Genomic DNA, 24,729 nt, shown 5'->3' with positions numbered 1-24,729 from the left:
GTGCTAGTAAGACACTGAGCCCTGAAGGAAGGTGGATTTAGGGGGTGGTCCCACATCGATTGGAGAAAAGGAACAAGTGCCTATAGAAAGCTGGGCCCAAAGAGGTGGATTGTGATAGTCCCACGTTGGTTGGGAGGAGAACCGAACACCTTCGAAGGCCTTAGAAAGTGGATGTAATAGACACAATTAAGAGAATAAACTCATTATTTAACCTGTATATTATTTACCACTAGCATTGAAATAAGGATAAATGGTGAAGAAAAAGGAACGTAGGGTGGAAATTAAATCTTAACTGATTAGGTATGATCATCACATGAGGGATTATGCATGCGTGTCAGTCTTAATCAGTGATTAATGATTTAAGTATGTTTTGAGAGGTACGTTGACGTGGCAATTTCTGATTGCGCCTTTCCATTGGCGACCCATCACACAACCAATTAACTCAAGAACCATTTCGCACCGTTGATTAATTCCCTCCCTTTCAACGGAAAATCACAGGCTTTTACTGGACCATAATCTCGTGCTTGCTAGCTGCTTCGGATGGCTGTGAGCGTAGCCATTTCTTCTTTTGGCTGTTTATCGGCGGAGCATTGCATGGTGTGTGCTAATTGAAGCTTTCGTCCTTTTCTACGTATTGGGATCTAGTTTGTTTGTTTTAATCTCTCTTTAATTATTGTTCTATAGCGCAATTCTAGAGGGAGATTGTTTGGGAGTGCGATCTGAAGCTTGTTTGGAGGAATAATTCTGGTTTTGAGTTGAACGGAGTAGAAGAAGAAGAAGAGTAGAAACCGGAGTTTTCGTACTGTCGTCGTTTAGTTCCTTATGGAGGTGGCACTTCAAGCACAAGTGTCGGGGAGTTGGAGGAGCACGAATTTGAGTGAGGCACAAGCGGGGAGTTTGAAGTTCAGACTCATTCATGGAAATAGAGCATCGTCTACTATTCCTACTTCACTGGTATTTTCGATTTTCGTTGTTGGCGCCACTGTTCTGCGTGTTTTGATTTTCTATTTCTTTGGTTCTTATGATCTTTGGTTCGAATGATATTCATTGGAGTTCTTATTTGTCGCTGGTTTTTTTCTTTCTTGAGTGAACTCCTTTTCATTCATCTATCCGCTATCTATCACTTTGGAGGATATGTGTCGTCTTTATGTAATCTTTGTTGAAATATACGTCGAAATGTACTGTGGAACCGATGAATTTCAATATCTCATGGGAAGAGTTCTGAAAGATGTATTACTTTTTATATTTCTGAGATTTGGAATTGAGATTGATGTACCTGAACCTGCGTTTATTGCTTTACCTTTATGGGTTCAGTCTCCCTTATGGTTCAGAGGGCATCTTGTAGCCGGGAGGTCGTTCAGAATTGTTGCCTGTGCCCGTCATTCAGGTTTTTTCAGTTGGTTTTCGGGTTTATATTTCGTAGTTTAGTTTCCTATGCGTAATTGTTAAAAGTTAAACTGAATCTGAACCCTTGTAGATTCTTCAAGGAGGAGATCTAGGAAAATGTCAACAGCGAGACTTGAAAGCTCTGCACCAAAGGGATTCAAACCCAAAGTTCCTGTTGGAGCAAGCAGCCCTAAAAGAGATCAGAGTCGAGATGAAGAGAAACAAGGCTCTGCAACGCTAAAATCTAGTACACCCACAGAGCCCAATCAGAAAGCACTTAAATTGAAGGTAGGGGATGAGGAGGACTTAGCAGCTAAAAAGAACGATGCAGAAGTTAAAGGATCTTTGACAAGTAAATCTACTTCTGTTGGTGAAAATACTGCAGCAATAGACAATGGAATGGCAGGTAGGTTAAGTGGGATAGGAAAAAGATCACTGGAGAAAGGAGAGGAGAATGAACCAGGTGAAACATTTTCAGATGTCCTAGATAACTTTGCGGAAGATGAACCCCTCGAGACAGAAGCAAATTTAGCTGAGGAAGAATCTTTAAAGCTAAAATTGGAGATGGAAGCAAAAGCAAAGAGACAGGAAATTGAGAGACTGGCTAAGGAAAACTTTTTCGGTGGAAATCAAGTGTTCGTTTTTCCTCCAGTTGTTAAACCTGATCAAAATATAGAATTGTTCTTTAATAGGAGTCTTTCCATTCTGAATGGAGAGCCAGATGTTTTGGTCATGGGAGCATTCAATGACTGGAATTGGAAATCTTTCACAATGAGGCTAAACAAAGCAAATCTAGATGGGGATTGGTGGTCTTGTCAGATTCATGTTCCCAAAGAGGCTTACAAGATAGACTTCGTCTTCTTTAATGGTAAAGATGTCTATGAAAATAATAATGGAAAGGATTTCTGCATATTTGTGGAAGGCGGAATGGATGCCTCTACGTTTGAAGATTTATTATTGGAGGAGAAACGTAAAGAACTGGAAAGAGTTGCAAAAGAGAGGGCTGAAAGGGAAAGACAAGAAGAAGAGACGAGGCGAATAGAAGCTGAGAAGGTTGCTAGTGAAGCTGACCGAGCCCAGGCGAAGGCAGAGACTGAAAAAAGAAGAGAGATGGTAAAACAGCTTTCAAAAATGGCAGTGAAATCTGTTGATAATGTTTGGTTCATTAAACCTGCTGAGTTTAAAGGTGGAGACTCAGTCAGGTTATACTATAATAAAAAATCAGGTCCTCTGGCTCATGCAAAAGAGCTTTGGATTCATGGTGGGCGTAATAATTGGACAGATGGATTATCCATTATTGAAAGGCTTGTCTTTGCTGAGATAAAAGACGGTTGTGATTGGTGGTATGCTGATGGTACGTGTAAATGTGTCTTATATTCCTTTTATATTGTGGCAGCATGTAGATCTTAGTAACTCATGTGTATTTACAAAGTAGTGAAAATTTTCCAGAAAATTCTACATATGCTTGGAGCCCAGAGGACTTTTTCTCTTAAATAACCCTTTGAAGACAATCGCTTCTGATGACTGAGCAAAAATGCTAGGCCTGAAAAATGTAGAGCTCTTATTTCCATCCATCTTGTTGCTTGGATTGTTTTACATGCAAGGCCTTTCAACAGCAAATAACTGATGTTTGGCTGATCGAACTTTCAAGAATAAAAAAAACCCTGTCCAATAGAAAAAATGTAGAGAAAAACATCAGGGGTTCTGTGTGGCACCGCCATAATATTTCACAAGTTCTTTCCCTCCACAAAATAAAGATCCTTCGTAATATGAATTTTTGAAAGATTTTGACGGTAGTTATCCCCAAATTATACATGATATTTAGCAATCAATATGATTTGTCTGCTTGTGGCCAAGGTTGTTAATCATTATTGGATGGCGGGAGAATGTTACCATTTTTGGTTTTCAGACCAACATCTTCTCCAATGGCTCTAGAAAAATGTATGTGGGGGATTAAATGAGGCTTAAATTTATAGGTGCCCTTCGTTTAAGTGGGAAAATTTTAATCGAGTACTCTGACCTCTTTATTTGAAGGCTGATGTTAAATGTCATTTTTATAGTTAGCATTGAGTTTCATCGCATATGCACCACTCTACATTTTTGCAGTAATAGTACCTGACCGAGCCATTGTTCTGGATTGGGTTCTTGCTGATGGACCACCAAAAAAGGCAAATATTTATGATAACAACAAACATCTTGATTTCCATGCCATTGTTCCAAAAGTCATTTCTGAGGAGCTTTACTGGGCTGAGGAAGAACATCAGATTTATAGGAAACTTCAGGAAGAGAGAAGATTAAGGGAGGAGGCTGCTCGTGCCAAGGTCGATTCACCAAAAATTTACAGTTGACTCAATATTTAATTTCCTTTTAATTGAAAGTAACAATTCTACACAGATATCTTTACAGAATGCCGAAATTTTTTGGTTTTCATATATCTTGGCTCAATGCAGATGATATCAAGTATCCTGAATTGCTGCCTAATTGCTTTATTTGTTTTCTTTCTTTATTCAGTTATTCTGTAACCTAGTCTAATTGTTTGTCTGAAAAGGTACTTGGGATATTCGTGTTTTGCCTGAGGGCTTAACTATCCAACCTTTTTTTATCGTTCCCTTCTTTTGAGTACACCAAATGTGGTGGTGGCTTGCTATCAATAAGGTTTTCTTATGGAATCTTTGGTTTCGTGCAGAATGGGAGGATTTTTAGCACTCCAGTTTTTCTGAATCAATTTTTTTCATGCTTTATGTTGGTTTAAATGTAAACAACTCTTTATAGACTAGTCTTTCTACTTTAATTTTCAATTTCAAAGCTTTACTGTAATACACATTTTGGTGTTCTGGGAGTCCTTGACCTCCCTTTAGTTCATCTATCAATGAAAGTGTCTCTTGTAAAAAGAAATCAAATTTTATTGTCTCTACTAATTTGTACGTCTCTTTGTTATAGGCTGAAGAAACTGCCCGTATGAAATCTGAGACAAAGGAAAGAACCATGAAAAACTTTTTGTTGTCACAGAAGCACATAGTGTTTACTGATCCTCTTGAGGTTCAAGCAGGAAGCACAGTGACAGTCTTTTACAATCCTACCAATACCCCTCTGAATGGAAAACCCGAAGTATGGTTCAGAGGTTCATTTAATCGTTGGTCCCACCGTAAGGGTCCATTGCCACCACAAAAAATGTTGCCTGCAGATGGTGGCAGCCATGTGAAAGCCACTGGTGAGACTCCATTTCTAAAACCTTTTAATCATTTGGTAGATTAATGGCGTCCTTAATGTTTTTTAACCTGCCATTTCTGCTGCAATTTTGATGCAAAATTCTCTCTTTACTCTCTCTATTTGTCCTTTAGGATATGCTTGTTGATGTTGTTTTTATTTGTTTCTGCAGTTAAGGTTCCGTTGGACGCATATATGATGGATTTTGTATTTTCTGAATTGGAAGATGGTGGGATATTTGACAATAAGAATGGCATGGATTACCATATACCTGTGACGGGTGGAATAATTAAGGAGCCACCATTGCACATTGTGCATATAGCTGTAGAAATGGCCCCTATTGCAAAGGTATTTCATTCCGAGTTGATTTATTATTACTATTTTTCGATGAAAAATAAGATCTTTTTATTAGAGAACATGAAAGAATATATCAGGACGTATAAAAAGCTAGCCCAACAAAAGGAGCTTAAAGAAGGCAGGGTGTTCCAATCCAAAATAAGAAGCTCTAGATAATAACTACAATTCATTGTACTCTTTGTTCTTCTAAGATTAACTAAGTAGGACTATTTTTGCAATTCACGAACTATTGAGTGTTGGAACACTGCTAAAATAGTTGGTTTAAAAAAGCGATTTTGTGTTTAAAAAATAAAAAAGAACGAAAGAAAAAAGCTATTTTGTGAACTATTTTCTTTACTAGCCTTTTGATGAGGAACTCCAAAGATTCGCCTGTTAATCTCTAGATCCTAGAACTGAATCGAATAATGTGGTACCAAAGAAGCCTTGATACCAAAAGATACGACAATACTGGTGATCTGGTTAGGGTGATCCTTTAGTTTTATTAACCCTTCCCATATGAAATTCTTGGAATTTGATCTAACAACTTTGTTGAATAACCAGACCTTTCGATCTAAATTATCCAAGAACCCAAAAAACGATAAGAAATCAACCCAAGGGAAAGTTTAGGAACGGATTACCTTGTTGATCAAGATCAAGAGTAAAGAAACCTCGTTTCTAAACTCGTGATTCGAATCACTCCACAAGAGAGCTTGATCAAGACTACTTAAATGACTCTAGTATCCAAATCTAAACACAAGAAATGCAAAGGAACAAGCTCATGGCTTAAGAAGCATAATATGCAAACTTCATTTTAATATCCAAAATCTTTTTACTAAATCAACAACCTATAGCATTGAAAATAAACCATAAAGGGTCAATTGAAAGGTTGTAACTTTCATGGTCATCAATACCATAATAGGCACTAGCTAATTGTAACTTATAATCTTAAAGATAATTCTCTAAAACTTAAAAAATACAATAAAATCTCTTTAATCCAAATATCATGTATGGATCTTGTCATCCACGATGAAATCTTTGTGGCATGATTAAGACACTTTATTTCGTATCACTTTCTGACTCAAACACTAACACCTTCAAATCAATTCACATCAATTTAAAGGATTAGGTTAGATAGAAGTTGTCTTAAGATCGAAGCTTTTGAGACAATAAAAACAAGTTCCTTAATTTAGATTTGAACACTAGACAAGATAAGATGGTCAATCCTACTTGAATCTGTCTTACTTACAGGATATTGTGGTGATAAATATGTTTTCCCACTTTTGTTAATGTAGATATTATAAGATAGTAGTACTCATACATTTGTATCTCTTTATTTACTTTGCTATCCAGGTTGGAGGTCTTGGTGATGTTGTGACTAGTTTATCCCGTGCCATTCAAGATTTGAACCACAATGTGGACATTGTTCTTCCTAAATATGACTGTCTGAACCTCAGCAATGTAAGTTTTATTTCCAATTAGTTCGTAAATCTTCCTACATTTTAATCTTTTTATTACTGAATATATATATATATATCACGAGCTTGTCCCATTTTCTCACTTTTTTACCGTTCATAGAATACACATTTGATGAAAACCTTGAAATATTTGCGACCTGCTTGGTTTCATTGTAATGATTTCAGCAAAAGATGTTTGCTAAGAATATTTAGTGATGTATTGCGAGACGATCCTCATGTGTTAGTGTGCCAGATTGATCAAGTTTTTGCCTAAACAGAGCTTTTCGTAGTTCCTCCTTTTTACTATATCCTCGGGTTCAGGGTCTCCAAAAGATGCACATTATGAATGTTGATTGTCTTGAAACATTGTAAATGCTTTTTCACAATGGATCTTTCTTCTTGTTTTCCTTGCTCTCAGTATTTACACGTTGACAGTTTGACAAAAAGAAAAAAAAAAAAAATCATGATGTAGGTGGAAAATTTTCACCATCGACAAAATTATTTCTGGGGCGGAACAGAAATAAAAGTCTGGTTCGGAAAAGTGGAAGGGCTCTCTGTTTACTTTTTGGAGCCTCAAAATGGGTAAATCTTATAACTATGTCTTTTAAATATTTAGGTTTTCATGACATGATGTGATCTAGAATAGGTGTATTATTGGATTTTATTTCTGCCTTGGCTTTTGGTTGCTAAAGGAGAGGAATATCCACTTGTGACTGGTGCATTTTTTTTTCTTTCTATATATTGATTCTCATTTCTTATCTCGTCAGAAAGATTGATTGATAAGGTCCAGTTCCGTCGCGTATGCAACTCCTTGTGGTATCGTGCCTCAGAAACTATTCGTTGGAAGGATATTCTGACGACACCCTCAAGGCTTACTTGTTTGACAACCCCCTTCGGCTTCTATTTCTCTCTTGTTTCGTTTGATTTTTCCCCTAACAAAATCCTTCTATTTTCTTATGAAGTATGAGAACGTATATCTGTTTCCTTTGTTGGCACCTTTAGGCTTGCACTTGAGCTTCATCTTTACAGGATCACTTCAAATAAATATCTAATATATTTATATCCACTTCTTAGATTGTTTTGGTCAGGTTGTATATATGGTTGTGCAAATGATGGGGAGAGGTTTGCTTTCTTTTGTAATGCTGCTCTTGAATTCTTACTCCAAGGAGGATTTCATCCTGTAAGTATTACTTAACTAATACTAATTGGTAGTGGTTTTATTATGTAAGTTTCTCTAAACTGTTCTGTATTATTCGTGAATGGAGCAAAAAATAACATGTTAATTGTTTATTATTTTTGTGAGACATTTCATTGATGTTTGAAATTTACAAAAAAGGGGTGTGTATCCATGATGTTTACAAAAAAAAAAAAAAAAAAAAAAAAAAAAAAAAAAAAANACAATGAGGGAGGTATGACTATAGGAAGCAAAAGTATTAGGCAATTTACGCCAAGATATAGCGTGGTAAACAACATTGTCGAAGAGATTTATATAAGTTTGTGTCTTCTCCGTGAATACTCTTGAATGTCTTTCTTTCCTTATATTCCATAATGATATTTTTTCATAGCAAGACTTTTACATTCTTGAAGGGTTGGTACATTAAGGCCATGTCCAATAAATCTCTCACCCCCTAGAAAAAGTGAGATATCATCTGAATATATTGAGAATCCTTGTTAAGAAATTTTGAGCTTGAGAATCCTTGTTAAGAAATTTTGAGCTTATATGTATGGTATAAATGAGTGGCTTTATGCGCTATTTCCCAAAGGAAGAATTTCACCTTTTTAGGTGATTTCCTTTCCATACTGTCTCTACTAGCGTGAGGTCTATTACTTCTACTTTTTTCCCAATATCCATCATAAAAAAATTTGTAGAGAAGACGTCGTCAACGCTTGGAAGCCATGTCAATGAGTCTGGTTCTTTAGACAATTCAACTGGGGTGAGGTCGAGTTTTAATTCGACCCATTTAGTAGTTTCGTTATCCTTTAGGTTCCTACCAAGCCTTAGGTCCCTTTTAGAAATTGTTGACATCATTCCATGTTTCTTTGATCGTGGCCGTTTTGCTGAGAGACTCTATACAGGAGTGGATACAACAAGGCTATTGTGGTGTTTTCAATCCAAGTCTGGAAAGATGTGCTTCCTCCCAACATGGTCTGAATGTTTGAAAGCATACCTATACATTTGGATGTAGATGTCTGGGTACTGCCTATTTATTCAAAGTGGGATATTATTATAGTTTACTTTTATTAATCTTCTTTGTATTGAAATCAAATCAGTCACTTCGCAGTACTTTTTCTTCCTTGAATCCTGCAATTTTAGAGGCATTCCTTTGCTGACGTAATATACCATTTACATGTTAGTCTGTGTTTGTATGAAAAAGAAGATAAGTTGAAAAAGAAACTTTTCTTTATTTTATTTGAAAAAGAGCCTTATGAGAGACTACTTAGGCAATTAGATCTTAGATGGTTATTTTAATTCTCCCTCTATACATGTGTATCATGATGACAAATGGTTACATTCTTAATTATATTTTGTCTTCGGCAGGATATTATCCATTGCCATGATTGGTCTAGTGCACCAGTTGCTTGGTTATTCAAGGAACAATACATGCACTATGGCCTTACTAAAGCGCGGGTTGTCTTCACTATTCACAATTTAGAGTTCGGAGCGCAGCTTATTGGGAAAGCAATGTTGTTCTCGGACAAGGCTACAACTGTTAGTAATTTCTCGTTATTAAGCAATAAATAGCTTGACCATGCATAATTTTCGATGCATTATTTCTGGATATTGATTACTTTCTGATTCTTACTAGGTGTGCTGGCCTATCAGTCCTTTTAGTGTAGAATTCATTGTTCTCTGATGTTTTAAAATTTAACTGAATTCTTTCTTTCAAGATTATTCCTCCTTCAAGAAGTTATGCACGCATGATATCTTTGAAAATCTTTTATCCTGGTTCAATATCTTCAATTCTTAACAAGAGATTGAATATTTCTCGATCATTTCATGTGCCAAGAGTCAAATGTTTCTTGATTGGCTCTCAGTCAATCTAGATGTTAATAGTATTTTTGATACCTTGAACTAATATAATATAATATCCCCATTATGTTTACTTAATTGTTCGGAATGTTAATAAAAGGAGATGAGATAGAAAGCCCAAGTTGTGGTCATATTTGATTGTGGCCTTCTCTGTGATTGATTTGTAGTTTTTCCTTCATTATCATTCAATTTTTTTTTTTTTTTTTTTTTTTTTTTTTTTTTTTTTTTTTTTTTTTTTTTTTTTTTTTTNCGGGAAATCCTGTCATTGCTCCCCATCTCTACAAGTTTCATGGCATAGTGAATGGAATTGACCCTGACATATGGGACCCATATAATGACAAGTTTATTCCTGTAAGTGTGTATAGATTCTCTTGGTCCCTTGCTTTTCTTCTTTTGCAACTATTTTTAGTGCCCTTCTCAATAAAAGTTATTAAGTTAAGGCAACTAATCAAATTTCCTAAAAGTCAATGTATTCAAGTGCAAAAATGCCAGAGTAAAGTATTGCTTCTCCACAAATTTACTCCAAAGAATCTCTTATATGGATAGATTTTCACTTTTTACCCATTGATAGAAGTTTATATGTTTACCTCTTATTTTGCTGTTTTTTCTCAAAGAGAAATTTAGTACTGGAATTATATCTGTTATTAACCTGATTTAACTGCCTTTTACTTTGGAACTGTATTATTAATGAAGTTTATTCTGATGTCGATTTATATGAACTTTCCAGGTATCTTACACTTCCGAGAATGTTGTTGAGGGAAAAAGGGCTGCTAAGGAAGCATTACAACAGAGACTTGGCCTAAGTAGGTCTGATCTTCCTTTAGTAGGAATTATCACTCGCCTAACTCATCAAAAGGGTATCCATCTGATCAAGCATGCTATCTGGCGAGCTCTAGATCGGGGTGGACAGGTTTATCTTCTCATGTTGCTTCCTTGTTTTTTCTTGAAACTACAGTATGGTTCCTTTTTAGTCTTACAGCTAACATTTGATTTTTGTTCTATGTCAAGCCTGCTTTACTAAGAAATGTAATTAAATTGGGATTAGGTCCTAGATGTTGTTGCTAATGAGTTGTGGTATTGCAGGTCGTGTTGCTTGGTTCAGCTCCTGATCCACGCATTCAAAATGATTTTGTGAATTTAGCGAATCAGTTGCACTCATCTTATGCAGACCGAGCTCGCCTTTATTTGACTTATGATGAGCCTCTTTCGCACTTGGTATGTTGATGCAGAACTCAATTCAGTAGTTGTTCCGATTTAGTTATTAACCCATCTATTCAATAATTGCAGATTTATGCTGGTGCAGATATGATACTGGTCCCTTCAATTTTTGAGCCATGTGGTCTAACTCAGCTCACTGCAATGAGATATGGTTCCGTTCCTGTTGTTCGAAAAACTGGAGGTTTGGGCAACATTTTTCTCTCGTAAAGAGTGACATATTCCCATTTTAGCTACCTATTTCTTGCTGATAGGGTTTCTAGGACTAATAGTTTCTCTTTAACTTAAATTTGCAACATCTGCATTTAAAGTTGTTATGCAATAATGGAAAGAAAACCATTTATATTATAATGAAACCCCAAGGGGTGGCCTGATTAGCTCATATCTGTGATCTCTCATTAACACCTTTCTAGAGGTAGCATGTTCGAATCTTTAGTTGAAGCTTAATGCAGGAGAAAAAAAAAAAAAAAAAAAAAAATNTTGGGCCTCGGGGGTGGTGTGCTTTTTTAATATATTATAGTGGAAAATTTACGAACATAGCTCAAATAAAATGCCAGTGATAGGAATGGATCATAAAGTGTGAGATCCCACATCTGTTGGGGAGGAGAATGAAACATTCTCTATAAGGGCGTGGAAACCTCTCCCTAACAGACCCGTTTTAAAAACCTTGAAGGGAAGCTCGAAAGGAAAAATCTAAAGAAGACAATATCCGCTAACGGTGGACTTGGTAAAAAATCTAAAAGCTGAAAATGTAAAACCATTACCATTTTTGAAACTTAGTCAAAGAAAAAGGCATTTTTCGTTTCAACAACTCAACTAATTATACGCTAAAGTCTCTATTATTATTTGTAGGACTTCATGACACAGTGTTTGATGTCGATCATGATAAAGAAAGAGCACAAGCAGCAGGGCTTGAACCAAATGGATTCAATTTTGAAGGAGCAGATCCATCTGGTGTTGATTATGCTCTTAATAGGTAAGTTACACGCATAATATGATGAGCAAGTTTTATAATTCATTACAAGTTTTCTTCCGTTCATATGTTTTCTTCATACCGGCTGTCCGGGTATCCCAAAACAAAGTGAACAAAAGTGACAAACTCTACTACTTTACTCGCTGATGATTGATTACTATAAGTTCTCTTCGTTTTGTTTATCTGGTTAGACGAACATGGGACAAAGGTTGAGAGCGATGGGTACCACCACCATCATTCCCATTTAAATGATCATATACATGTTACAGTAATTTCTATTCAAGAAAGTTCGTTTTTCATTTCAGAGCAATCTCTGCATGGTATAACGATCGAAGTTGGTTCCATTCATTGTGCAAGAGAGTGATGGAGCAAGACTGGTCTTGGAATCGGCCTGCTCTCGACTACTTGGAGCTTTATCATGCAGCACGAAAATGAAAAACCAGATGAACAATTGAAGAAGGGAGCAATGTCAGGGCCAATCTGCCTCAAACTCAACGTAATGTACAGGTTTAGTTATAATTCTGGCTTTCATCCCTCGTATTTAAAAGATACCTCTTTATCACGTAGTGACTTGACTGCCTTTATTATTAGACCAAGGACTCATTTTTTCTGTACATTGGGAACATATTTCAGCTTTGACATAAATGCCATCGCTTTAGTGAGCAGCAATATGTTCTGATGTCCTCAAAAAAAAAAAAAGGAATCTAATAATAGGATTAAGTGGTTTATGCAGAGTCACTTATTCACCACTGAAATTGTTCATTATTTTTTTGGTATTTATTATTATAGTTTTGATGGTTGAAGTTGCTTCTGCTAGGACAGCCATTCAGGTGGTAGATGGTGGTAGAAATGATAGTTTTAATACTGCCTGTGGGGTTGTCAACTGTCATAAACCAAAGCTTTTTGGAAGATAGCAATTGGTTTTGATATCTATGCCCCATTTAATGCTCTTTATCTCAAAGATGAGAATAGTTCAAAAGATTTTGGGTGAAAAAGGTAACAAGGGAAGTGGGATTTGGTGATCTTAGATCATCTAAAATTTTAAGCAAGGCCATTTTTTGGGTTGAAATCCTTTTATAGTTTGAATAGGAGATAGGATAAAGATTAGTAAATTAATACCATTGAGTCTTGATGTGGCTGTCTTAATCCTTAATCCTTGTATGAAAAACAAAATTATCCATCAAGATCATTAGCAAAAAAGTGATAAATTAGATTATAAGCTTCATTTTTTAAGACAAGAAACTAAATGATTATCAAACAGGACGTAAATTACATCTAGATCTGTAGGGACTGGTAGGTGGTGGAAACAAGTCTTCATTTTTCCTTTTGTTGGAGAGACATTGATTATAGTTGCTCTTTTGTGCAGTCCTAGCTCACTAGCTCTAATTACCAATGCTTATCGTACCTCCAAAACCAATTATTGACTTTAGATAAGGCCATATTTTGGATAATATGCAAATTTAATGTCAAGCTAAATCTTATCTCAAGTTCCATTAATTAACCTATATCTTGTTAGGAATCATAATTCCCCACAATGGTATGATATTGTCTACTTTGAACATAAACTCTAGTGACTACTTTTTGTCTCCCCAAAAAGTCTCATACCAATACAGACTGATAAGTAACAATTTAGTCCTTGTATTTTACCGTTTATAATGATTTAGTCTCTATTTTGCGTGAAATCAGGGACCGAAAAACTACGAAAGGTTTGATTGGTGGGCAAAAAGGTTAGCACATTGTGGCTTCAACTTGCAATTTGCCATAACCCCAGCGGTGGGTTTCCCGTTTGGGAGATTTCCTTTTCAACCTCTTCTCTTATCCTCACTCATACAAAGAACAAAAAGCCAATGCATTTGCCCTCTTTTTACTTCATCAGCCAATCAATTTGGATGCTTTGATAAACTTTTTTTGAAAGGAAAAAAAAAAAAAAAAAGCACTAAATTTTTATTGTTTGGTAAGTAGTGGAGAGATTAGATGGAATATAATCATAACTATAATCTTTTTTAATTAATGTATTAAATTACAAGTTGACCCTCAACTTTCTATTTTTAAATAATTTAAATGCATCTTTAGCGTTCATGCCTTGTTTATTAACTATAATTTAAAGTTTTAATCTTCTCACAATTCTAATTAGATGATTTCTTTTAATAAAAAAAAATTAAGTATAAGGATTTAAAAAGTTTTATGTTTTTACTTTGAAAACTTTTGAAAAAGTAACATGCATGAGTAATGAAATTGACATATTATTCAAATTTTACATTTAACAAGTTAATGATTGACGTAAAAAAAAGTCCTCGTCTTTTTTCTTTTAAGGAAAAACAATTTGATAATATATGTTTTATTTCTTTTGACCTACTTTACCTATTAACTAACATATTGTTATTGGAGAGAAAAACTAAATATTTATTATAAAGACGTAGAAATTTTACTTTAAAAACTTGAGGAGAAGTTCGAAATAAAAAGCTATCTGTAGCAGTGAGCTTAGACTATTATAAATGACATCAGAGCCAACACCAAACGGTGCGTGGGTGCGTGGACGATTGATCCCAAAGGGTAAATCTCCCGAATTATTTGACCCTATAACAAATGTACGTAGATTTTAAATTCTATATTTTTCAAAATTCTTGAACTTATCGTGCACAAAATAAAAAGTTTTAAAAGACCCTTTATTTTTTTCTTATGAAAAAACACAAATAGATGGGTTAGATACAAAATTAAAAAACTATGAATTTATTAGTCATTTTCTAAAGTTTAGGACCAAATACACGTACAATTAATCAGGTATAAATCCAATAATTTTTGGATATAAATTTAAATGTCAAGGACTTAACGTTAAAAGTGAAAACACAAAATTTGCATACAACATAGCGAACATGGAAGGACGATGTTGTAGATTTCAGCAACAAAGTTGGATGGAGGAAGAAGAGTAATTGCAGAATAATTGATCCCATAAAAATTTACACCACATTTCAATGAAATCTCTGCAGACAAAAGTACTATGTTGTCTTCAAGTAGCTGCCCCCTGCCCCTGCCCCTGCCCCTGCCCCGCCCCTGCCCCTCCCAAGAAGAAACAAAGAAAGTAGCTTCACAGACAGCCACCCACCTCCCTCTCTCTCTCTCTCTCTCTCTCTCTCTCTCTCTGTAAACTAATCTTCTTTCTCTCTGTAAAAAAAAAAAAAAACCCATTGAAGAGCAAATCGAGCAGTTTCTGTTGCTGTATGTTAGAGGATAAGGTTACAGCAGATATCATAAATCACTGAGCTTTCTGTCCAAATCACACCCATCGCTCTCTGTTTCTCTGTTTCTCTCTCTCTCTCCTCCTATGGCTTTTATTATCTGTTTGATTAAGTTTAAAACGCTAATTCTGCGTCTACTAACAACATTTAGATGCAAAAGTTAAAGATTATGACAAAAACTAAGAGTTTTTAAGCTGAATTTGATGAACTAGAGAGAGAAAGAGAGCGAGCATGAAATGCTCTGTTTTCATGATTTGTTCTGTCATCATTAACTCTGTTTCCTCAGATGGGGTTATAATGGCTTTTCTTTTGAGTAAAATTTTAGAGTTTTTTTGAGTTAAAAACACACACACAAACACAAGGGCTTCTTGTCGTTTACCTCTTTCTTATGCCATTGCCACCACTTTCCTCTGTCCTTTCATATTTATAAACTTCAATCCCAAATTATCAACAAAACACCGATCAACAGGTAAGCTAAGAATGTGTGATATTCCGAAACTGAGATTCTTTATCATCCCCCATCGCTTTCTTTTCCTTTCTCTCTTCCTTAAATCTCTTCCCCGTTCTTAATCAGCCATTGAGTTTTAAGGAAAACCCATCTCTGTTTCTCTCTGTTTCTCTCTGTTTCACTCTGTTTCTCTCTGTTTTTGTGTTCTTCGTTGGAGATTTTCAGACCAACCAATTTTACCATCTACTTTCTTTACAGCTTCTCTCCCATTTGCCTCATGTCTTTTGGGATTATGAGCAAAACCCATTTCAGGAACTCTTGAAAAAGCTCTGCTTTTTCCAGCTGACCACTGCGGCAAAAGCCTGGGTAGAATTCTAGAATCTTTATTCATTTATTTCTTTTTCGATTCCCGAGATGACTAATCACTAGAACTGTTTACATATTGGGTTTGAATTATTCCACCTTTTTTATTTCTATTTTGTCATAAAATAGATTCCGATGGCGAATTGGAACGGCGCTCTGAGAAAAAGCTATGGCTTCAGTGAAGATTTGGAAGAAGAAGATGTGTGGAAATCTGTTGAAGGTAAAGAAGATTCTTCGAGTTTTGTAACGAGAAAGTCTACTGATTATCGTCTTCCAACTGCACCCAAAATGATCCCGAAATCCATTGCAACAAGAACACACGAAACCCAGATGAGGACTAGTCGATCCTCTGCTCCGGTGGACATTCCCGATTGGGCTAAAATTTACGGCAAGATGGGCTCGTCGGACGGCGAGCTTTCAGGCCAGAAACCTGACGACAGAGATCAAGAAGACTTCGCCGGTGAAGAAGACGACATGGTGCCTCCTCATGAATGGATTGCTCAGAAACTGGCGAGAAGCCGAATTTCGTCTTTCTCTGTTTGTGAAGGGGTTGGTAGAACTCTCAAAGGAAGGGATTTAAGCAAAGTGCGAAACGCCATTTTAACAAAGACTGGTTTCTTAGAGTGATACTTAACGGCCGAGATGTTCATCATCACCGTTTTGTTCTTTTCTTTCCGCCATTGTTAAGGTCTTTAGAGCTTAGAACAGAGTTTTTAGCACGAACTGGAAGAAAAAACAAAAGAAAATGCAAAAAAGATGAAGAATTTGTAGTCTGTTGAGAATTCTATCTGGTACCCAGATGGGTTTTTTGTTTTCTGTTCTTAATTTCCCCTCTCTCTCTCTCTCTGCTTCATGTTTTGTGATTTCGAATTTTGAAAATGGGAGAATTTGTTGTTTGCAGCCTTTCTTCCATGGCTGAGTGCTTGCTTGAGGATAAATGCTTCAAATGCTTCAACTTTATGTTGTCAATGCAATTCTTTTAGTACATTAAGATCTCCTCACTCATTCCCATATGAACTTTTCTTAAGAACTAATATCATATTCATGGAGCACTCACATAATTGATAGCATCCCCATCTATGTAGATATCCATTCTTTCCCCTGTATGAACATAATTGATAGCATATAGGTCCACCTAGTTTCGACTCGACTCAACGTTATAATCTTAGCAAGTTCTCGATCGATAATCATCTGGGTTTTGAAAATCATACTTCCATATAAAAGAAATCGTTATCAAACGAGCCATTTGAGAACGGGTATCCACTTTAGTCTACAACCACCTGGTTTGGATAGCAGCATTAATGTTTTGGTTAGCTCATAAAAGCTGTTTTTCCCTTTGGCATTGAGCTATGGATATCTGTGGGATATGGCAGTGGCATCAAATACATCAAATCACTTCCACAGGCTTTCTGATCCGAATAAGGGTCCACGAATAATTCCATAATAAAGACGAAAAATTCAACAAAAAAAAAAAAAGAAAAAGGAACAATCATCCTGCTCCTCTTCCAGTGGACAGATTCCTGTTTCCTTGGTATCAATACCAAAACCATGTCGTTTTGATCTCTCAGACCTGACTCACAGTCTCAGATTCTTTGAACTTCACCAAAAGCCTTCCCCTTTCCCCCTTTTCCCGGCACCAACAACCAACCAACCAACCATCCATCCATCATATTGCTCAGAATTCCCTTCATCAGTTTCAGTGTTCAAAACACTAAACATCTCAGTCTTATTCATTCATATCCTTTCCAGTTCGTCTTAATCACTTTGGATCATAAAGTTTTGTGAATGTTGAAACAAAAAAAGGGTTAAAAAAGTGGAATAGTTTCCACTTTCTATGAGGGACCCTCGCATTGCTCTGTTTTTAGCTTTGAAAAGCTGGGTGTAGTGGGAAATGGGTATCAGCTCAGCTCAGCTCAGCTCATCTCATGTTGAAAGAGCACTAATTAGATTCTGTTCTTGTTTTCTAAATTCTAACTATGTTCCTTTTTATTCTGTCTTTTGATGCAAAGCCTTGAAAAGGAAGGTTCATCTTCCCCAGATTTAGATTTTTAGTCCCTCATGGATTCAGATCTTATGCTGAAAACTCAGTGTGGATTGGAAAGATCAAAGGGTGAGGTAAATGTTGTGCTGAGTGTTCTTGTCATTGTCAAAGAGGGAACTCAAATCCATGGATATATTTGCTGCAGATTCTTACTTTTCATGTGAAAAATTGTTAGCTTTCCTTCGTGGGCTTGAAAATGGCCACCCGTGGTTCGTTGGGGAGGGGAACAAAACATTCTTTATAGGGTGTGAACGTCTCTCCCTAGCAGACACGTTTTAAAACAGTGAGGCGATACGTAACAGGTCAAAACAGACAATATTTGCTAGCGGTAGACTACTAGACTTAGGTTGTTATAAATGGTATTAGACCCAGACACAGGACGTTGATCCAAGAGAGTGGATTGTGATGAAATTCTCTCTCTAGTAGACGTGTTTTAAATCGTGAGGCTGACGGCGATACGTAATGGGCCAAAACGGAATACATGCTAACGTTGGGTTTAGACTGTTACAAATGGTATTAGACCCAGACACTGGGCAATATGCTAATGAGGACGCTGACCCAAGGGGGTGGATTGTGATGAAATCCTCTCCCTTGTAGACGTGTTCTAAATCGTGAGACTGACGGTGATACGTAATGGGCCAAAACGGACAATATATGCTAACGTTGAGTTTAGGCGGTTACAAATGGTATCAAACTCAGACATTGGGCGATGTGCCAGCGAGGATGCTGACCCTCAAGGGGTGGATCGTGATGAAAACATCTTCCTAATAGACATGTTTTAAAATCGTGAGGCTGACAGCGATATTGTCCGCTAGCACGAACAGGGCAACATTTCTTCCGAGGGGATTAAGGTTAGAATTTGGAGTTAACTCTGTGTTTGGTCGGGAAAAGTTCTGCAAGAACTGAGGTTGAAAATTTGCAACATTTATGGATTGAGGAAGATGAAGAGAGAGAGATCTTGAACGGTCAGTGTTTATTTGCATTAATTTCAAAACGGTTCAAGATTTCTTCCAAATTAATTGGTCAATCTATGAGTTAAATTCCAAAACTTAAAGAGTGTTCAGTTCTTCTAATCTCATTTATTACATGATTAATGTTGTGAAACAAGCTTATTAAAAAGGCCCCCATGTTCTATTCTGAGCCATAGCCATACTCATTTGAGCTGAAAGTGAGTTCAGATCTTCACTTTCAGCTCTAGCCAAGCCCATAGCCATAGCCATAGCTGCATAATCTGCAAGAATTTCACATATTTCTTCACGTTCTTAGCACAAACCTCTCCCCTTAGCTGCATAATCTGCAAGTTTAGGTGAAAGAAGGGCAGACAAAAATGTATATGAAGAATAAAGCTGAAGGAATTGGATTGGACTATGCTTCAAGATATGTATTATTTAGGAAGTGGGCCTTTTTTCTATGTTTTGTATGCTTTTGTGCTGGCATGCTCTTTACAAACAGGTACAATATTGTCAATACAGCCTATCTTCAACATTTTAAGCAACATTTTTTGTTGCTTTTGCTGGAAGAACATTTTAAGAACTTGAAAATCTGTTTGTTCAACTGGTTTTTACCGCAAAGATTGCGTTCGATCGTGTTTTTAGGACCGTAAAATTTGGTTTAGTTTTACCTGGAAGCTGTTCATGTTAATGAGTATAATCTTTTCAGGTTGTGGATAGTGCCTATGGCTAATGGTGTTGCACTGAAATCTTATGATCAAGAACTTGTGAGTGATTAATTATATTCTCAAGGCTAAATCGTTCTCTTTAATCTACGAACCGAACGAAACTAAATGTTTTTTTGTTCAACAAGGCGAAAACCGAAACATCTGGTGCGAGGCCAGAGGAGTTTTCGAGATCCCAGCTGAGTATTCAGTAAGTAACATACTGATGCTTGATTCAAATTGGTTTAATGAGTGTCCTAAGAGCAAATGTATGATATGCAGGACACTTGCTAGGAGCATTTCAGATCTGGAGACGAAACTTGCAGCTGTAACGACCGATCACGAACCGACTTCCAAAAGAAAGTATCTAGTAGTTGTAGGAATCAATACAGCTTTTACTAGCCGAAAACGAAGAGATTCGGTTCGTGCAACATGGATGCCACAAGGTCTGCTAATGTCACAAATCCTATGGTGACTTTTCCATCATCTGCATAAACTGATAGTAATGTTTATAATTTGATCTTGCTAGGTGATAAGAGAAAGAAGTTGGAGGAAGAGAAAGGCATAGTCATCCGTTTCGTTATCGGTCGAAGGTAAACGAAGAACACACGATTTTCTTGTTAAGTTCTATACAACTTTGACAAATAGATCACAGCAAATGCTTTATATTTGGTTGATAGCGCAACTCCTGGCAGTATACTCGATATGTCGCTCGACGCGGAGGAGCGTCAACATGGAGACTTCCTGAGACTGGTAATACCTGTTTCAATCAATGTTCTAAGTTGAAGAGTATAATCAAAGATCAGAATGTGATATTTGATGAAACTTTTGTTCATGTTTGTTCAAATGTTGCAAGCAGAATCATGTCGAGGGCTACCTCGAATTATCGGCCAAGACGAAAACTTACTTTGCTACAGCTGTTTCTTTGTGGGATGCCGAGTTTTACGTCAAAGTCGACGACGACATCCATGTGAACATAGGTGAGTCGACCGACATTCAGACAATCTTCCTGTTTGAACTGTCAAGTGATATCATATATAATGTTTAAGCTTCTATCCTTTTATCTACAACAGGTGCGCTCGGAACAACTCTGGTAGGACATCGTAATAAGCCTCGGGTTTACATCGGTTGTATGAAGTCCGGACCGGTACTCTCGAATAAGTAAGCATAACTTGTATGTTCTAGCTTAGAAAACACAACTTATTACCAATAGTTTTGTTCTTCACAATGCCTTTTGATTGGTATAGAGGAGTAAAGTACCACGAACCGGAGTATTTACGATTCGGGGACGAGGGAAATTTGTATTTCCGTCATGCTACAGGACAGTTATATGCAATCTCGAAAGACTTGGCTACTTACATCTCGCGCAACCAGTTAAGTTTAGAAGTTCTTACAAAGCACGAAAACGTTTCGAAGCAGTTTCGCTCGTGATTAAACGATTTCATTGTTCAACCTGCAGGGATGTGCTGCACAAGTATGCCAATGAAGATGTTTCATTAGGATCTTGGTTGATTGGTTTAGATGTGGAGCAGGTGGATGATAAGAAACTGTGTTGTAGCACCCCGCTCGGTGAGTTTGTAGCCGGGACGTTTTAAGTACTTACGAACACGTTCTTAAGCATTTAGAACGTCATTTCAAATAGGCTCTTAACGTTCTTTTTCATCGGTTCGTGCATTTGTTTGTGTAGATTGTGAGACAAAAGCTTTGGGAGGTGAAGCTTGTGTAGCTTCATTTGATTGGAGATGCAGTGGGATCTGCAACTCAGTTGAAAGGATGAGTGAAGTTCATCAGAAGTGTGCTGAAAATGAGACTTCTTTATGGAATGCAAGCTTTTGAAGACTCAACAAACAAGGATTTTATGCACTTGAAGAACTAATACAGAAATACTGTCCTCATTTTTTTGTTTGCCTTTGAATCTAAGTTGAATTTGTTCTGATATATCTTTTGATTCCTGTGTTAACAGCGTTCGATTGAATGAATATCGCTTTAACGTCAAAACGAGCATAGCTCAATTGTGAATATTCTTATAGTAAAGCATAAAAAAGTACTCGTTTAATCTTAAAATGGTAGGAAAAACATCGTTCTTACCTGAAACTCGACATGGGATGTGAGATCCCACATCGATTGGAGAGAGGAACGAAACATTAGTTATAAGGGTGTGGAAACATCTCCCTAATAGACGCGTTTTAGAATCGTGAGGCTGACGATAATACGTAACGGGCTAAAGCGGACAATATTTGCTAGTGGTGAGCTTGAGCTGTTACAAATGGTATTAGAGCCAGACATCGAGTGGTGTGCTAGCAAGGACGCTGGCCTCTAATGAGGGTAGATTATCAGATCTCAGATCTGTTGGAGAGGAGAACAAAACATTTCTTATAAAGGTGCGAATGATCTATTCTATACTCGATGAGTACCAATACGCAATGGACAATATGTGCTAGGTAACCGGGTAAAATGGACAATATGTGTTAGTAGTAGGCTTGGGCTGTTACACGGGATATGCCTGGAACTACTGGGTATGACTATATTATTTTTAATTTTTTTTCAACAGACTTTTATTAATATAAAAATTAAAAAAAAAAAAAGTCAATAAAAACATTCTCATATGTAAAAGTTGACTTTTTTTCCACTAAATATTTGTTTGATAAACAAGATAATCAGTCAACGTAGCTCGCTGTTGGGTAGTGAAGTTGGGCCGGGCTTCATTTCTTGTTGGGCCTAAGTAAAGACTTCGGGCCACGTTTTTGGGCTTGAAAAAAGTGGGCCTAAATCGATTTAGGTGGGCCTGGCTTACTGGAATAGCATGCTGTGTAAGCAATCCGATCTGATATAAAAGGGATTATTGGGTTGACGTGGGGGGATTGAGAAGAAAGCCAGGTACGCTTCTTCGTCTTCAAGTCTTCGGCCGTTATTTTATGATCGATCTCTCGCCAACTTGATTTTCCCGTCTCTTTCGCCATTTTCATTTAATTGGCTTTGCCAATCGTTATCTCAGGCACTGATTGCGTCGATTCTGCCTCGGTATGTCGTTTACAGAACTGTTCTTCATGGTTATTCGTATTAAGTTTTGTTCAGTCGTTTTTTTATTTTGTTTTCGTTGAATTTCTGAGTATCCAATTTTGAGTTGTAATGATCTGATGTTTGAATTCGCAGAAAAAAATTGAGATTCGCCATGGCTAAAAGCTCGTTCAAGCTCGAACACCCTCTAGGTTTTCTTTTGACAATTTTGACTCTTTTGACCATTTCCTGAACTTTCGTTTTCCCCCTTGTGATGTGTCATGTCAGTTTTCTTGTACTTTTGATGCTTAATTGATTACTTGCGTTTTAGTTTAAGTTTTTGGGTTGTTGATGTTTGATGCTTTATCCATTTCTGGGATTTTTTCCCCTTGCGCTCATGACTGAAGACCCCTCCCACGTCGGTATTAAATTAGGACTATTCTTATGATTGCGAAAGGGTTTCTTTGAACTCTGTAATTGAGGATTCTTATGGTGAAATCATGTTTCCGTCGTACGTTTGGTTCTCCGGGGTTGATCGAAAGACCAGTCTTTTGATTTTTGAGCTCTCACAGTCTCCTTTTGATATTGTTTCAGTGCGACAATTGATCAAAGTCACTTCCACCCCATTTTTTGCATCTTCTTTATTTTGTTCTAAAACTATTCTCCTATATTCTAGAAAGGAGACAAGCTGAAGCTGTTCGCATCAGGGAGAAATACCCGGATAGGATTCCCGTAAGAATGTTGAACATTCATGATACAGTGTTAAACACGGCGTGCACTCCAATTTTTCTCTGTTAATATGATTTAATAACTGCAGGTGATTGTGGAGAAAGCAGAAAGGAGTGACATTCCTGACATTGATAAGAAGAAGTAAGTTCCATAATGACTTGATTATACATAAACCAGTTCAAATTGGACTTCTTTACTGAAATGAGCTGGTATGAATCTGGAATGGGAGGCCTCTAATTGAGTTATAACTCCAGAACTTGGTTTACATGATTTGGTGCTGGCTTGTTCTTTCATTTCCATAAAAATTGCGTATCGAGATGGTACATGGTATGGTCTTGATTGTCGACAAATATTAAGTGTCGTGGTGATGGTTTATTTTTGTTCTAGTGTTGATAGGAAGAACATACACGGTGGGCAACTGTGAGATCCCACAGGTTGGGGAGGAGAACGAAACATTCTTTATAACTAGCAGACGCATTTTAAGAACCTCGAGGGAAAGCCCAAAGAGGACAATATTTGCTAATAGTGGACTCGGGCCGTTACGAATTACCTATTACTTTTGGCTTTTGGCTGTTCTAGTTCGATCGAACATAATTGGGTGTTGGGTGGGGGCAAAATATAACACTCTAATTGTATTATCTAATTCTCTCAGGTACCTCGTCCCTGCTGATCTGACTGTTGGGCAGTTTGTTTATGTTATCCGGAAAAGGATTAAGCTTAGCTCTGAGAAGGCGATTTTCATCTTTATAAAAAACACACTACCTCCAACTGGTTAGCTGGATTTGTGTTTCTTTTCATATATATTTCACAGCGTAGCCTGAAGAATTTGCATTTGTTTGATATTATCTTATCTGTTCTATTGCCACAGCTGGTTTGATGTCAGCAATCTATGATGAAAACAAGGATGAAGATGGTTTTCTTTACATGACTTACAGTGGGGAGAACACCTTTGGATTCTGATTGCTTCAAATCAAAGTTCATCTCCCTGTAAATAGAGCTTAAAAAGCTGTAAATTCTCCCTGCCTTCTTTCTTTCCCTTTGCCAGTAATGTTAGTGCCATTTAAGACTTAATTTAAGTGTTGGATTCTGGATTTGTTGGTGTTCTCCCCCGCCCCAACTAGAAACAAACGTGGGTGTCTGCTTGGTGAGACTCCATACGTCCAGATTCACCGGTGTCTATTCCATGGAATTATCAGATGTTTCTGGAAATTTTATTTTCACGTTTGCTTCATCAAAATGTTAGCGACATTTAATCATTCACGATAATCTAGTGTTTTAAGTCGATGAGGACGGGAATTTGAACCGAATTGTAGTATTCAATGACGACTAATCGATTAAACTTATTGCACGTTGATTCTCTATCATTTTTATCGCTTTGCTTCTCATACCGATGGCTTAAAAGTCGAGTTTCTCTTCAGGTGCAACATTGGGTGATTCTAAAACATATTTTAAGTCAATTGAATTATGTAAAGTCTTTTTTATCATATTTTTCCTAATTTGTGAATCACAATTTTTTTTTAATCATATATGAAACAATAACTCATCTAAATTATAATATTTATCTGGTGGAGTTTGAAGAAGTTAAAATTTTAAGGTTAAAATTGATATTTCATTTTTACTGAAAAATTAAATATGAGACCAAATATATTTTAAAAGTTT

At 36.7% G+C, this 24,729-nt stretch overlaps 4 protein-coding genes across 4 annotated transcripts; all 4 read left to right on the top strand.

Annotated features, from left to right (window-relative positions):
* Positions 1-473: 473 nt before the first annotated feature.
* Positions 474-12,301, top strand: LOC111783714 (starch synthase 3, chloroplastic/amyloplastic). Its single transcript, XM_023664633.1, has 17 exons — positions 474-597; positions 685-954; positions 1,315-1,387; positions 1,478-2,740; positions 3,493-3,707; positions 4,327-4,597; positions 4,766-4,941; positions 6,280-6,387; positions 6,856-6,965; positions 7,458-7,563; positions 8,923-9,115; positions 9,662-9,765; positions 10,142-10,324; positions 10,498-10,629; positions 10,702-10,813; positions 11,482-11,605; positions 11,908-12,301. Exons 2-17 carry the CDS (start codon positions 823-825, stop codon positions 12,035-12,037), a joined length of 3,432 nt encoding a protein of 1,143 aa, XP_023520401.1. The 5' UTR covers positions 474-597; positions 685-822; the 3' UTR covers positions 12,038-12,301.
* Positions 12,302-15,195: 2,894 nt separating this feature from the next.
* LOC111782469 lies at positions 15,196-16,618 on the top strand. Its single transcript, XM_023663222.1, has 2 exons — positions 15,196-15,652; positions 15,779-16,618. Exon 2 carries the CDS (start codon positions 15,785-15,787, stop codon positions 16,274-16,276), a length of 492 nt encoding a protein of 163 aa, XP_023518990.1. The 5' UTR covers positions 15,196-15,652; positions 15,779-15,784; the 3' UTR covers positions 16,277-16,618.
* Positions 16,619-18,994: 2,376 nt separating this feature from the next.
* On the top strand, positions 18,995-21,309 carry LOC111783354 (probable beta-1,3-galactosyltransferase 2). Its single transcript, XM_023664279.1, has 11 exons — positions 18,995-19,142; positions 19,350-19,407; positions 19,494-19,555; positions 19,627-19,790; positions 19,874-19,937; positions 20,025-20,097; positions 20,204-20,324; positions 20,418-20,505; positions 20,592-20,717; positions 20,804-20,913; positions 21,032-21,309. The coding sequence occupies exons 1-11, from the start codon at positions 19,018-19,020 to the stop codon at positions 21,178-21,180; spliced, it is 1,140 nt and encodes a 379-aa protein (XP_023520047.1). The 5' UTR covers positions 18,995-19,017; the 3' UTR covers positions 21,181-21,309.
* Positions 21,310-22,200: 891 nt separating this feature from the next.
* On the top strand, positions 22,201-24,353 carry LOC111783657 (autophagy-related protein 8C-like). The gene is made up of 6 exons (XM_023664574.1): positions 22,201-22,365; positions 22,498-22,553; positions 23,018-23,073; positions 23,159-23,211; positions 23,723-23,841; positions 23,939-24,353. The coding sequence occupies exons 2-6, from the start codon at positions 22,517-22,519 to the stop codon at positions 24,028-24,030; spliced, it is 357 nt and encodes a 118-aa protein (XP_023520342.1). The 5' UTR covers positions 22,201-22,365; positions 22,498-22,516; the 3' UTR covers positions 24,031-24,353.
* The last annotated feature ends 376 nt before the right edge of the window (positions 24,354-24,729 follow it).

The sequence above is a fragment of the Cucurbita pepo genome, chromosome LG20, assembly GCF_002806865.2.
Source record: "Cucurbita pepo subsp. pepo cultivar mu-cu-16 chromosome LG20, ASM280686v2, whole genome shotgun sequence".
Classification (NCBI taxonomy): Eukaryota; Viridiplantae; Streptophyta; class Magnoliopsida; order Cucurbitales; family Cucurbitaceae; genus Cucurbita; species Cucurbita pepo.
Note: the sequence above shows the minus strand (reverse complement) of the source record. Positions and strands in the feature narration are given on the sequence as shown.